This window comes from Cherax quadricarinatus, chromosome 11 (genome assembly GCF_038502225.1).
Source record: "Cherax quadricarinatus isolate ZL_2023a chromosome 11, ASM3850222v1, whole genome shotgun sequence".
Classification (NCBI taxonomy): domain Eukaryota; kingdom Metazoa; phylum Arthropoda; class Malacostraca; order Decapoda; family Parastacidae; genus Cherax; species Cherax quadricarinatus.
In genome coordinates this window covers 48,653,694-48,666,725 of record NC_091302.1, presented here as the reverse complement: position 1 = coordinate 48,666,725, position 13,032 = coordinate 48,653,694, and the positions used below count along the sequence as shown (strand labels likewise).

At 42.7% G+C, this 13,032-nt stretch overlaps 2 protein-coding genes across 3 annotated transcripts in view; one reads left to right on the top strand and one right to left on the bottom strand.

The window, feature by feature from the left end:
- Positions 1-2,519, top strand: part of LOC128687590 (RNA-binding protein FUS) — a 17,251-nt gene extending 14,732 nt beyond the window's left edge. The window contains exons 6-7 of the mRNA XM_070084096.1: positions 337-428; positions 649-2,519. Coding sequence (XP_069940197.1) covers positions 337-428; positions 649-1,357 — 801 coding nt within the window. The 3' untranslated portion in view covers positions 1,358-2,519. The remainder of the gene's footprint in view (positions 1-336; positions 429-648) is intronic.
- Positions 2,520-8,573: 6,054 nt separating this feature from the next.
- LOC128687591 (uncharacterized) lies at positions 8,574-10,688 on the bottom strand. 2 transcript variants are annotated; one of them, XM_053775131.2, is made up of 4 exons: positions 10,529-10,688; positions 9,970-10,085; positions 9,196-9,255; positions 8,574-9,011 (listed from the first exon to the last, which is right to left on the bottom strand). In XM_053775131.2, the coding sequence occupies exons 2-4, from the start codon at positions 10,081-10,083 to the stop codon at positions 8,859-8,861; spliced, it is 327 nt and encodes a 108-aa protein (XP_053631106.1). In that variant the 5' UTR covers positions 10,084-10,085; positions 10,529-10,688; the 3' UTR covers positions 8,574-8,858. The 2 variants fall into 2 exon arrangements, with proteins under 2 accessions (XP_053631106.1, XP_053631107.1); XM_053775132.2 differs by having other exon boundaries at positions 10,487-10,625.
- Between the last annotated feature and the right edge of the window lie 2,344 nt (positions 10,689-13,032).

Genomic DNA, 13,032 nt, shown 5'->3' with positions numbered 1-13,032 from the left:
TTGGGCTGACTTTGTAGTGTATATTGTGGTTTGTGTATTTACGATAAATATGCTGAGAGTTACGCTAGTTACTTGTGATTCATCATGGGTGTTTTCCATCAGTTATGCTGTATTCTCTTACCATAAAATTAACGAAGCTTCTTACAAAACACATAGATACATTTGATATTAAGGCTCCAGCTATGTGTAATTTGGTAAATCTTTGTAAAACTTTTTGTCTCCAGGGAAACCTAACCGCTGACCCACGACCTTTAAGGTAAACAAATTTCAACTTTCGTTCCCCTCTGTCTCGTCAAAGATGCTGCTATAATTAGCTTCATTATTTGCTTTTTCTAGAGTGAGGACTATGATACAGAGGATGAGTCCCAGCACCTGCCAGCCACCAAACACACCACCGCCTCTGGCGTCTCCCGTAACGACTTACTCGAGTATGCTCAATCGCTTTTCTGTATAATTTTTCACTAGAATTCACTAGGTTCACGAAAATTTTTTGTCTAGTAGTAGTAGTAATGTCCAGGGTTTATTACTAGGACCTCAGCAATGAGAGTCGCTACTCTCACCACTTTCGGTCTAACACTGTTTATACTACAGACCTAAAAAAGTTGATATGCTCTGTTTATTCCCCAGCTACTTTTTTCTCTTCTTCAGGCTCCATGGTGGATCCGGAAAAGCTCTGATAGAGCATAGCAGCCCAAAAGACGTAGGTAGCGGTAGTGGAATTGATAGCAGCAGCAGCACTGGCAAAATAACCACAAGCACCAGTAAAATAACCACCAGAAGCAGCAGCAGCAGTACGCAGCAAAGTGTCTATGTGGCCCCAAGCAGACCAAAAGAGGATGGCAGGGGTGGCCACGGAGTCACTGTTCCTGGTGGAAGCGGAGGCACTTTCGTCACCAGAGGAAGTAGCGGGGTTGGTCGGGGGACCTTTGTCCATGGTGGAAGCAGCGGTGCTGGCCATGGCACCTTTGTTGATGGTGAGAGCATTGAGGATAGCCACGGCACTTTCCTTCCTGGTAGAAGCAGTGTAGATCATGGTGGGGGCAGCAGAGGCAGCCAAGGCAGAGGAATTCATGGTGGGGGCAGTGGGGGTTACGGTGAGGGTGACCAGGGAAACAGAGGTCAGGGAGGGGGCGGCAGGAGCATCTACAGCAGCGGAGGTCACGGTGGCGGCAGCCAGGGCAGCAGAGGTCGCGGTAGGGGCGGTCAAGGCAGTGGTCATGATGGACATTACTCTGAATGGTATCATTACTGCCGTGGCGTGAGGCGTGGTTCTCCACATTGGGTGCCTGGGCTGGACGAGTGGTGTGTCATCAACTGCGCTAATGGTCACTGCCCTTCCACACACTGTGTCTGCTAACTCTTTCACACACCATCGGTGTTTTGTATGCTGGACTGAATATACCATCTACTCTGACACGTATACAAGCCCTACAAGCTGAAATTTCACACCACTACAAGAGCTACATAAAAAGGGAAGAATCCTGTGGGTGCAAACTCCCAGCTTACTAGGCATGAGGTACTTGCACCACCACTGTGCCAAGGGTATTAGAGTGTTTGTAATTCAGAACTTAGTCCCCTTACTGTGAAAGCCCCGTTGATCTTATATATCACATTTTACACAACTCACAGTGCTAAGCCAGATGCAATATGCTCGTATATGTTAACAGGTATATAGGGACACACATTCTGCTCCCTAGATGCTACGAAGATATAAGTAAAGATGATCTAAAACTGTCTTGTGGATTCAGCATGAGTAGTGGAATACAACTCTCTTTCATGTCCCTCAGGTAGGGGTAACATGCCTCTCCCTGCATTCAGTGTGATAACAGTTTAAACCCTCAAACTTCCTCCCTTGTAATACTGGTTCTAGTTAGTGGCTTTAAGGAGATACAGGTCAGAATGTATTCATTCTTTCCTGTAAAAATATATCACTTAGTATATCATTGTTTATATTCACTCAGTAACCATCCAGTTACTAGCCAGACGCAAGTGTGCTCACTATAACTCAATGATATGCTTATTAATCACAATATTTTAGTGCCATTTCCAGGTATATTATATCTATACTACCGCAGACTGTAATTAGTAAGTAATTAATGTGGATCATTAATGTCTCAGTTTATAATGTTACAGCAGCCATCAAATTTACAGAAGCCCTAAGTTATATCTGCATTTACAAACACGGCACTTTAAAAACCATTTACAAACACGGCACTTTAAAAACCATTTACAAACACGGCACTTTAAAAACCATTTACAAACACGGCACTTTAAAAACCATTTACAAACACGGCACTTTAAAAACCATTTACAAACACGGCACTTTAAAAACCATTTACAAACACGGCACTTTAAAAACCATTTACAAACACGGCACTTTAAAACCATTTACAAACACGGCACTTTAAAAACCATTTACAAACACGGCACTTTAAAAACCATTTACAAACACGGCACTTTAAAAACCATTTCAAGTTTTATAACCACTGAACCAGAATACAAACTTGGCAAGAAATAAACACGATTTATTATAATGTCCTCTATACAAACTCTTCCATAAGTATGAGAACCAGAAACATGATGAGTTAGTGAGCTTGGGGACCCCCTATTATAATTATTATTATTATTATTATTATTATGATAGCTAAAGTAAATTGCTAAACTCTTGTGGGCTATTAAGCACTGTCATCAGTTCACAACTAATCTTATAAGAGTAAATTTATAAGATTGTTAACTCCTGTCCTGGGTCTTCAACTATCAACAAACAACCACTCAAGAGTCACCTTCTCCGAAGGACAACAGCCAACTAAATTTATGCAAATTTTTGATATGGCAATTTTTAATTTTACCAGGAAAAAAAAAAGTTGCCTGGCAACCTAAGACTTCAATTTTATGTAACGAAAATTGCTGAATTGAGGTAAATTACCCGAGAATTGGCTTAAGTCTAGTAACTGTTGCTCCCTGAAAGTATGGAAGGGAGAGGAAGGGGAGGGAGGGTAGTTGGCAAGAATATGCAAAGTACTCGACACGGAACAGCAGTACTGTGTGACCCTTACGGGTTTAGCGCTTGGTTATGATTATAATAATCGACACGGAATTTATCTGATCGAAATTATACTTACTTTTAGTAAGTATAACTAACGGTAAAAAGGCACGTGGATAAAGAAAATATATGCAGTACTTATTCTTGTACTGATTATAAAATATCTATGAATGTCGGCGGTGTTCAGGCGACACACAGCTTATGGTCGCTGTACGAGCCGAGAAAGGTATCCCCGTATCCTATAAGCTCAGCCCCTTCTACTTTAATACAGGCAATAGTAGTGCAGGATGCGGCATAAATCTGTAATGCAGTCACATATATCAACAATGAAGATTTAATGATCAGATTAGGCAATCGTAAATAAATCATCTGGAAGCCAATATCCCAATTTCGCCAATAAAAATAGCCAATTACCACCTAAACAGCTCCACCCTCAATATCGCGCCTTAATGTGAGTTACACCAGCTTTGAAAGTTTCAAGCCAATCAGAAGACGTATTCTTAAGTCATTGTACAAAAAACCAAAATCCATAAATACTCTTAAAAAATTATATTCTCAAGTGCTGCTGAAGGTTTGAATCCGACCAGATAATTTTTACCAGTTACTGAGCACACGCACCAAAATTCGGAGGGCACATGCACATGTCAGTAGCTCCATGTACTGTCCTCTAGTTGACCTGCGTGGAAAATGTGAAGTGGAATGGACAAGGCTTTCTTATACTGTAAATGAAAATCTGAGTAGAAAATAACACTGTATCCGAGTACATGACCGGCTCTGTATTGTAACCATATGAAAATAGGATATTTACGGGCTCACTAAACTCATGAAAATTAAAATAGTCACAGAAACGAAAGTTTTCAAATTTTCTAGGTTCTCTTCTCTCAGTCGTATTCTATTTCAGACTCTCTGTAGTCCCACATGGAAACTTTTTACTCATAAGTCCTATGAGCAACAAGGAGAGCGGGTGGACTGAAGTAAAAATTTTGGCAAATTTGCCCAACACGGTCCAGTAACTGTGTTGAAGGTTTGAAGCAGATCGGATGAAGCATTCACAAATTATTGCATGAAAAATATTTCCAAATTTCACATTTGTCAATACAACTGACAAATTAGGTAATCACACAGGTGGCCTGGTGGCTAAAGCTCCCGCTTCACACAAGGTTCGATTCCCGGCGGGTGGAAACATTTCGACACGCTTCCTTACACCTGTTGCCCTGTTCACCTAGCAGCAAATAGGTACCTGGGTGTTAGTCGACTGGTGTGGGTGGCATCCTGGGGGACAAGATTGAGGACCACAATGGAAATTAGTTAGACAGTCCTTGATGACGCACTGACTTTCTTGGGTTATCCTGGGTGGCTAACCCTCGTTGGTTAAAAATCCGAATGAAATCTTATCTTATCTTATCTTATCCCAAAAGTTTGTCTAATTAAGATATACCAGCGGTCTGAGACAGACCTTTTAAAGCCTCCCATATACTCGAATTTTTCATTACTTAGGAAAATCAAGATTTTTGCCCACCTTCCCTGCCCTAGGAAAACCTTTTTCTCCTCTCCTCTGAGTAAACCTCTAAACAGTATACTTCATGGTAGACACGAGGAAGATAAACATATTTCTAAACAAAGTTAAAGGGGAATATAATTTTTTTTATTAGTACGTATTAGTAATGAATGAGTGAATAGAATGATCGCGGGTTCAAATCCCGCCCGTGGTATGGTTTAGTCGACTTTAGCTTAAATAACCTAACTTGGTTAACTTTCATCAAAGATGACTTTAGTAAAGGAATCTTAAAACTGGGAGAGATACTCTTGTTAGGTAAGACACATATGCAACAGTTAGGTAACTTTATTTCGAAACGTTTCGCCTACAAAGTAGGCTTCTTCAGTCGAGTACAGAAAAGTTGATAGAAGCAGAAGATACTTGAAGACGATGTAATCAGTCCATCACCCTTAAAGTTTTGAGGTGGTCAGTCCCTCAGTCTGGAGAAGAGCATTGTTTCGTTGTATGAAACAATATTGTTTCAGACAACGAAACAATGCTCTTCTCCAGACTGAGGGACTGACCACCTCAAAACTTTAAGGGTGATGGACTGATTACATCGTCTTCAAGTATCTTCTGCTTCTATCAACTTTTCTGTACTCGACTGAAGAAGCCTACTGTGTAGGCGAAACGTTTCGAAATAAAGTTACCTAACTGTTGCATATGTGTCTTACCTAACAACCTGTCGGTATTTTATACCATTTTAATGTTCAGAGATACTCTTACATAATAACAATGCACAATACCATGACTGGAACAAGATACAAATACCTCCCACACGGGAGAAAGAAACTTGTCAATATGCCACTCCTTGGCGATCAGTATGTGTATCAGAAATATCTTCAGGTAGATCTGGCAAGTTCTAGTATCTTCAACAGTTCTTCAGCTCCGTCCCAGGGGCGACGAGGTCCTCCTGACCTCTGCCGCTCCTCTGAGTCACTGAATGAATCACTCTTCTCACACCTAAACAAGACATAACCATCTGCCGTAACCCCTTTGCTTATCCTATTTTAACAGTTCCTCGACAAATCTGTTTGTAAATTGATAGAGCCCACTGTTTGGGCGAAACGTTCTCAATAAAGCATTGCGTTGTACAAGATCTCTCTCTTTTCCATCCTGTCGATATTTTAGACCATCTCTCTGAGCTCCTTAACAAGGTGTTCTTACTACCATATTCACTTGAAACATTACGAGAGACATTCTGTAGCGGTTGCATCTAAATTAATTTTAATAAATCTGGCAAATTAAAACTTCACAGCCAATAATCAACACAAATCTTAACTGCAGTAAAGCAACAACCGTTGGAAGTTTTATGTCGATCAGATGAGACATTCACAAGTTATTGCTGGTAATCCAGTGATTTCAAGTTTATTAAGTATGCGAGAAAACTGGTAAATTTATACATGTGAAGCCGAAAGGTGCCTGGGAATTAGTCGACTGGGGAGGGTGGCATCCTGGGGGGAAATGTATTAAAGGACCCCGGTGAAAATAAATCAGCCAGTCTGATGACAGTGACTTTGCTGGGTTACTCGGCTTATCAACCCCACGGGTAATAATCCAAAATTATCACATAGATTTCTCTCTGGCCTAGGCTGCAGCGTGTTTATATGTCTTTCAACACCATCACGGGAGGCATCTAATATTCAGTGCGGTTAAGTCTCTTTACCAAGACTATTTTTTTTCTATTCGGCTGAGCCTAGTAGACAAAAAATATTTTAATAGGTTGAGTGCAGCAGTGAGAAGACGAAGCGAAGTATTTCGCATCCTGCATATAATCGTATGTTTGTACATGCCAGTCATCACACAGGAAGGTGTGTGTGTATATGCCAGCCATCACACAGGAAGGTATGTGTGTATATGCCAGTCATCACACAGGAAGGTATGTGTGTATATGCCAGTCATCACACAGGAAGGTATGTGTGTACATGCCAGTCATCACACAGGAAGGTATGTGTGTATATGCCAGTCATCACACAGGAAGGTGTGTGTGTATATGCCAGCCATCACACAGGAAGGTATGTGTGTACATGCCAGTCATCACACAGGAAGGTATGTGTGTATATGCCAGCCATCACACAGGAAGGTATGTGTGTACATGCCAGTCATCACACAGGAAGGTATGTGTGTACATGCCAGTCATCACACAGGAACGTATGTGTGTATATGTCAGTCATCACACAGGAAGGTGTGTGTGTATATGCCAGTCATCACACAGGAAGGTATGTGTGTACATGCCAGTCATCACACAGGAAGGTATGTGTGTATATGCCAGTCATCACACAGGAAGGTATGTGTGTATATGCCAGCCATCACACAGGAAGGTATGTGTGTACTTGCCAGTCATCACACAGGAAGGTGTGTGTATATGCCAGCCATCACACAGGAAGGTGTGTGTGTATATGCCAGCCATCACACAGGAAGGTATGTGTGTATATGCCAGCCATCACACAGGAAGGTATGTGTGTACTTGCCAGTCATCACACAGGAAGGTGTGTGTATATGCCAGCCATCACACAGGAAGGTGTGTGTGTATATGCCAGCCATCACACAGGAAGGTATGTGTGTACATGCCAGTCATCACACAGGAAGGTATGTGTGTATATGCCAGCCATCACACAGGAAGGTATGTGTGTACATGCCAGTCATCACACAGGAAGGTATGTGTGTACATGCCAGTCATCACACAGGAACGTATGTGTGTATATGTCAGTCATCACACAGGAAGGTATGTGTGTATATGCCAGCCATCACACAGGAAGGTATGTGTGTATATGCCAGTCATCACACAGGAAGGTATGTGTGTATATGCCAGCCATCACACAGGAACGTATGTGTGTATATGTCAGTCATCACACAGGAAGGTATGTGTGTATATGCCAGCCATCACACAGGAAGGTATGTGTGTATATGTCAGTCATCACACTGGAAGGTATGTATGTATATTCCAGTCATCACACAGGAAGGTATGTGTGTATATGCCAGCCATCACACAGGAACGTGTGTGTATATGTCAGTCATCACACAGGAAGGTATGTGTGTATATGCCAGCCATCACACAGGAAGGTATGTGTGTACATGCCAGCCATCACACAGGAAGGTATGTGTGTACATGCCAGCCATCACACAGGAAGGTATGTGTGTATATGACAGCCATCACACAGGAAGGTATGTGTGTACATGCCAGCCATCACACAGGAAGGTATGTGTGTACATGCCAGCCATCACACAGGAAGGTATGTGTGTACATGCCAGCCATCACACAGGAAGGTATGTGTGTACATGCCAGCCATCACACAGGAAGGTATGTGTGTACATGCCAGCCATCACACAGGAAGGTATGTGTGTTCATGCCAGCCATCACACAGGAAGGTATGTGTGTACATGCCAGCCATCACACAGGAAGGTATGTGTGTACATGCCAGCCATCACACAGGAAGGTATGTGTGTACATGCCAGCCATCACACAGGAAGGTATGTGTGTACATGCCAGCCATCACACAGGAAGGTATGTGTGTACATGCCAGCCATCACACAGGAAGGTATGTGTGTACATGCCAGCCATCACACAGGAAGGTATGTGTGTACATGCCAGCCATCACACAGGAAGGTATGTGTGTACATGCCAGCCATCACACAGGAAGGTATGTGTGTACATGCCAGCCATCACACAGGAAGGTATGTGTGTACATGCCAGCCATCACACAGGAAGGTATGTGTGTACATGCCAGCCATCACACAGGAAGGTATGTGTGTACATGCCAGCCATCACACAGGAAGGTATGTGTGTACATGCCAGCCATCACACAGGAAGGTATGTGTGTACATGCCAGCCATCACACAGGAAGGTATGTGTGTACATGCCAGCCATCACACAGGAAGGTATGTGTGTACATGCCAGCCATCACACAGGAAGGTGCATTATGCATCATATTCAGTACATCAGCAGCTTGTGCTCACCTACTGAACATTTCATATATCGAAAAAAAAGGTAACTAAGCTAATAGGTTTTTATTGAGGGTCAGTACACAAGTTTAGAGTTTTAACAGTTATCTTCTGTAGTAACTTACATAAACAATTAACCTACGATAAGCCGATAAACTAAAAGTTGATTTATTCATGTTGGGGTCCCCGATAGTGTGAAATTTCACTTATTAGTACTAATGTATGTTGTCAGAACGCTAGGTAAGTTGAGTCCATGACTGAAACAAAGATGGGATGGGCAGGAAGCTAGGAAACACAACGTGTGATCACTGAAACAAGGATAGGATGGGCTTGTAGTTAGCACACACAGCGCTTGTAGTTACAGTTGCCCTTAGCACAGTTCACCTTACACCAGTGGTCCAGCCCAGGGGTCCAGAAGGGTGAGTAAGGGGGCACACCACGGCAGAATTTGACAGGATAGTGTCGCTTGTGTCTGGCCCCATCCTCGCCCTGTCAAGGAGAACGAAGCAAATAACATTATTATTAAAATAATAACGATAATGAAGAGAAAATGGTCTAATTAGATAACAGAGAACCCAATAATTAAGATTAAGGAGGGAAATATATTAAGGAGTAGAAAGGTGTAATAAATGAGAAGTCATTATAGAGGCATAGCAATATCAAAGGTGCTCACGTCTCCTGAGGTGTTGGTATCGTCATCCAGAGGTGCTCCTGGGTCATTGTAGTCATCATCCTGTTGGACAGTAACAACACCAATCCTGTTATTAACCTATATTACCATTGGTTGTGCTGATGTTATTTACTAAAACTTTTGTTTAATTATTATTTATTGCTTAATAAAGATGATTACTACTACTCATACTACTACTACTATTGCCACAACTACTACTAATAAAACAATACAAAACGAGTTTGAGTCTCGGTAGAACCTGATGATTAATATTTAATGTTTTATATAGTTTTACTTCAAGAGTTGGTTTGATAAGGACCGAGAAGCCAGACGTCAGTGATACCGATCGGAGAATTCTATGAGCAGGGACCAGGAGCTGACATACACCAGTGACTATGTATGTACAAAAAAAAAAATCAATAAATAGGGAACAGAGCAAGAAGAGACTGACTTTAATAAATAAAACAGAGGATTCTGAATTTATTAAAAAGTGGAATACATTTACTTAAGAACAAATAGATACTAGATCATTAATATATCTTTAATTTTTAAAGGGGTGGACCGGTAAGCCAGCGGAAGGCCTCGGTCAAATGACCAAAAGCTCATATGACTGAGACCCTCGTCAGAAAACACTTGTCCTGTTTCTTGACGAACCTTACCTAACTTAGCCTAGAGAAAGCACTGAGGGCAGACTGTAGGAAAAGCTCACTGCTGTGTTTAAAAGAAAAAGTAAATATCGAAGCTTCAGTGCAACATGTACATCTTTTTAAAGTTTACCGTCTCAGTAGAACTGTCCTGAGGCATACCCATCACGCCCACCACACACACCAACGATATTAACAGCACCAGGGGCATCCCCCGCAGGGAGAAGGATGGGACACAGCGCTTCATGCCTGGAGAATGCAAGGTTTGATCAGAGGAAGGAGAGGAGTAGTATTTCCCCAGAGCACAAATTCCGTTTATTCACAGGACAGCATCGCTCCCTCCCCCCCCACACACACATTATTTCGAAACAGTTGTTTGTATATTTATCAGTGTGAAACGTTAAATCAGTGTGTAGTTACTTAGTACGAGGAGTGGAGGAGGCTCGATCCTCCGTCACTTATGTGCCGGAGACGCACACCACCTGATTCTACTCACTTGACTTGATAAAGCTCTATAGAGCGAGAGACTAGATAAAGTTCTACACAGTGCAAACCACTGCTTAACGAAACTCGACACAGTGAAACATGATAAAGCTCTACACAGAGTGAAACTGTCGTAACAGAAGCTTGGTCATCAACCTGTGTCTTGCCTTCACAAATTTCTTCAGTCACAACAACTGCTTCCTATTGACCTGTGGCTGACGAAGGTAAGGAGTTGATGTAGGTATCAGCTGGTGTTGTTGATGCTGTGACACCTGTGACTCCTCTGGCTCCCAGTCACTGATGCCAACACCTTTTATCCCACCCCCAAGGTAACCCAAGGCACCTTACCTGGCCCTTGAGAGAATGAGAAAGAGAGAGAGAGAGATAAATAGAAAGGGGATGGATGGGAGAATATCCTGGGTACTACGCTTCATGCCAGCCGGGTCGACCTGGATCGAGACAAGGTGGGAAAATACAAACACGACGTTATTATTAGCCATTATGATGACAGAAAGACGGTAAACCCGTAAGAATCCTACGCCTGGATACTCAAGGATCCTTATTGGATCTTAAAATGATTAGAGTAACCGAGATATAACCGGAAATCCTGAAATAAAAGTTGATTATCAATATTGTTGGAGGCGGGAGGCGTAGCCTCGTAACTGTTATACTCTTGTGAGGGGGAAGGGAGGTAATCAGGTTTGATTCGAGGAAGGGACGTCGGGGAGGAAGGGTAGTTCTGATTCCTTGGCTCAAGAGCCCTTCACCGGTGTCATCCTCCCCCTCTTAAAGGGTCTGAAAATGGGATGCTTAAAAAACCATCCGCAGTTTGGTGTTTAGTGGTGGGAGGGTATGAGTGAGGAAAAGGAAGGGTGGGGGTAGGAGGGAGGCAGGGGTAATGGAGGAGGGACTGCTGGTCGGGGACTCGAACCATGGTCCCTCTATATACCAGGCTCAAGGCTGTAGCCACTAAGCCATTGAGCTTACAAAGGAACGATTGTACAACCAGGACAACTGTGACCTGGTTGTATCATTTGCACAAATTAGTATATGCAACAGATGGCCTGGTATATGAACGGAGCACGGTTCGATTCCTCGTCCAGTATTCTGTGGTATGTGTTTTCCCCGAAGTTATGTGCGCCAATCCAAGATGGTTCTGGCCCACCACGGAAAGTATTAAGCATGAATGTAATCCACAGAAACAAGTATACTTTAATATGACGTACAGGCATTGCAGTCATCTCAAAGTATATACCCTAAGAGATAAATACCAATCAGAGCATATACATTGAGACCACACCTCTCAGTATATATATATATATATATATATATATATATATATATATATATATATATATATATATATATATATATATATATATATGTATATATATGTATATATATATGTGCTGAAACACATCTCAGTGTACCTTCGGGATATGGGTCTCACGTCGTCATGGTAATTCCGAGAGAAAGAGAGAGAGAGAGAGAGAGAGAGAGAGAGAGAGAGAGAGAGAGAGAGAGAGAGAGAGAGAGAGAGAGAGAGAGAGAGAGAGAGAGAGAGAGAGAGAGAGAGAGAGAGAGAGACAGAGAGCTGCTTGACAGCAGGGTTGCAAGATTTTGTACGAGGCACAAGTACGCTCACACCTTGAGTATGCTCCACTTTCTTGGTTCTCCTGCCCCCCTTCTCATCTGCGACTGCTTGACAGAATAGAGAACAGAGCAAGACGTCTCATCTCTCGCCTGCACCAATCCTGGATAGATCTGTCATTTCAGCAGAGCCTTCAACACAGGAGGAATGTGGGTGGCCTTACTGTTATGTACAAGGCCAATATTATCAAAGTACCACACTTGGATCCACTTCGAGGACAGCGTGAAGCAAGCTACTATACCACATGACGGGCAGAAAGCAGCAAGTTCACTCTGGCTGTACCCTTCTCCAGGGAATTGCAGGCTCTATGCTATGTCTGCTCAGTGATTACCTTCATGGTAGATCTCTAAGGGTAGCTCTAAATGGAACGGAATCAGCAAGACATCCTATTGGGACCATTGTTATGGAATGTCTACTTCAACGACCTTCTTCATCTCATCCCAGAATCCCATGCATATGCAGACGAATGTACACTGACATTCACTTATCCAAGAGAAGAAATGCCAGCTGCTCTAAGCTACATCAATCACCAGCTAAGAGCTATATCAGCTTGGGGAAATAGATGGCAAGTAACATTTGCACCTGAGAAAATGCAAATGATGATCGTCTCTAGGCACCATGATGGTAATGCTGGTGCAGTAGTAAGGATGAATGGGAGGGTGTTGGCACCTGGAGAAGAAGTTGATATCCTTGGGGTGAAATTTGACTCCAAACTGACCATGAAGAACCATGTTGTAAATCTTGCAAACAAGGCAGCCAGGAAGCTTACAGCACTTCGCCGTATCTCACATCTGCTTGACAATAGGGGTTGCAAGATTCTGTATGAGGTACAAGTACGCTCACACCTTGAGTATGCTCCACTTTCTTGGTTTGCCTGCCCCCCTCTCATCTGCGACTGCTTGACAGAGTAGAGAACAGAGCAAGACGTCTCATCTCTCGCCTGGACCCATCCTGGATAGATCAGTCATTTCAGCAGAGCCTTCAACACAGGAGGGATGTGGGTGGCCTTACTGTTATGTACAAGGCCAATATTGTCAAAGTACCACACTTGGATCCACTTCG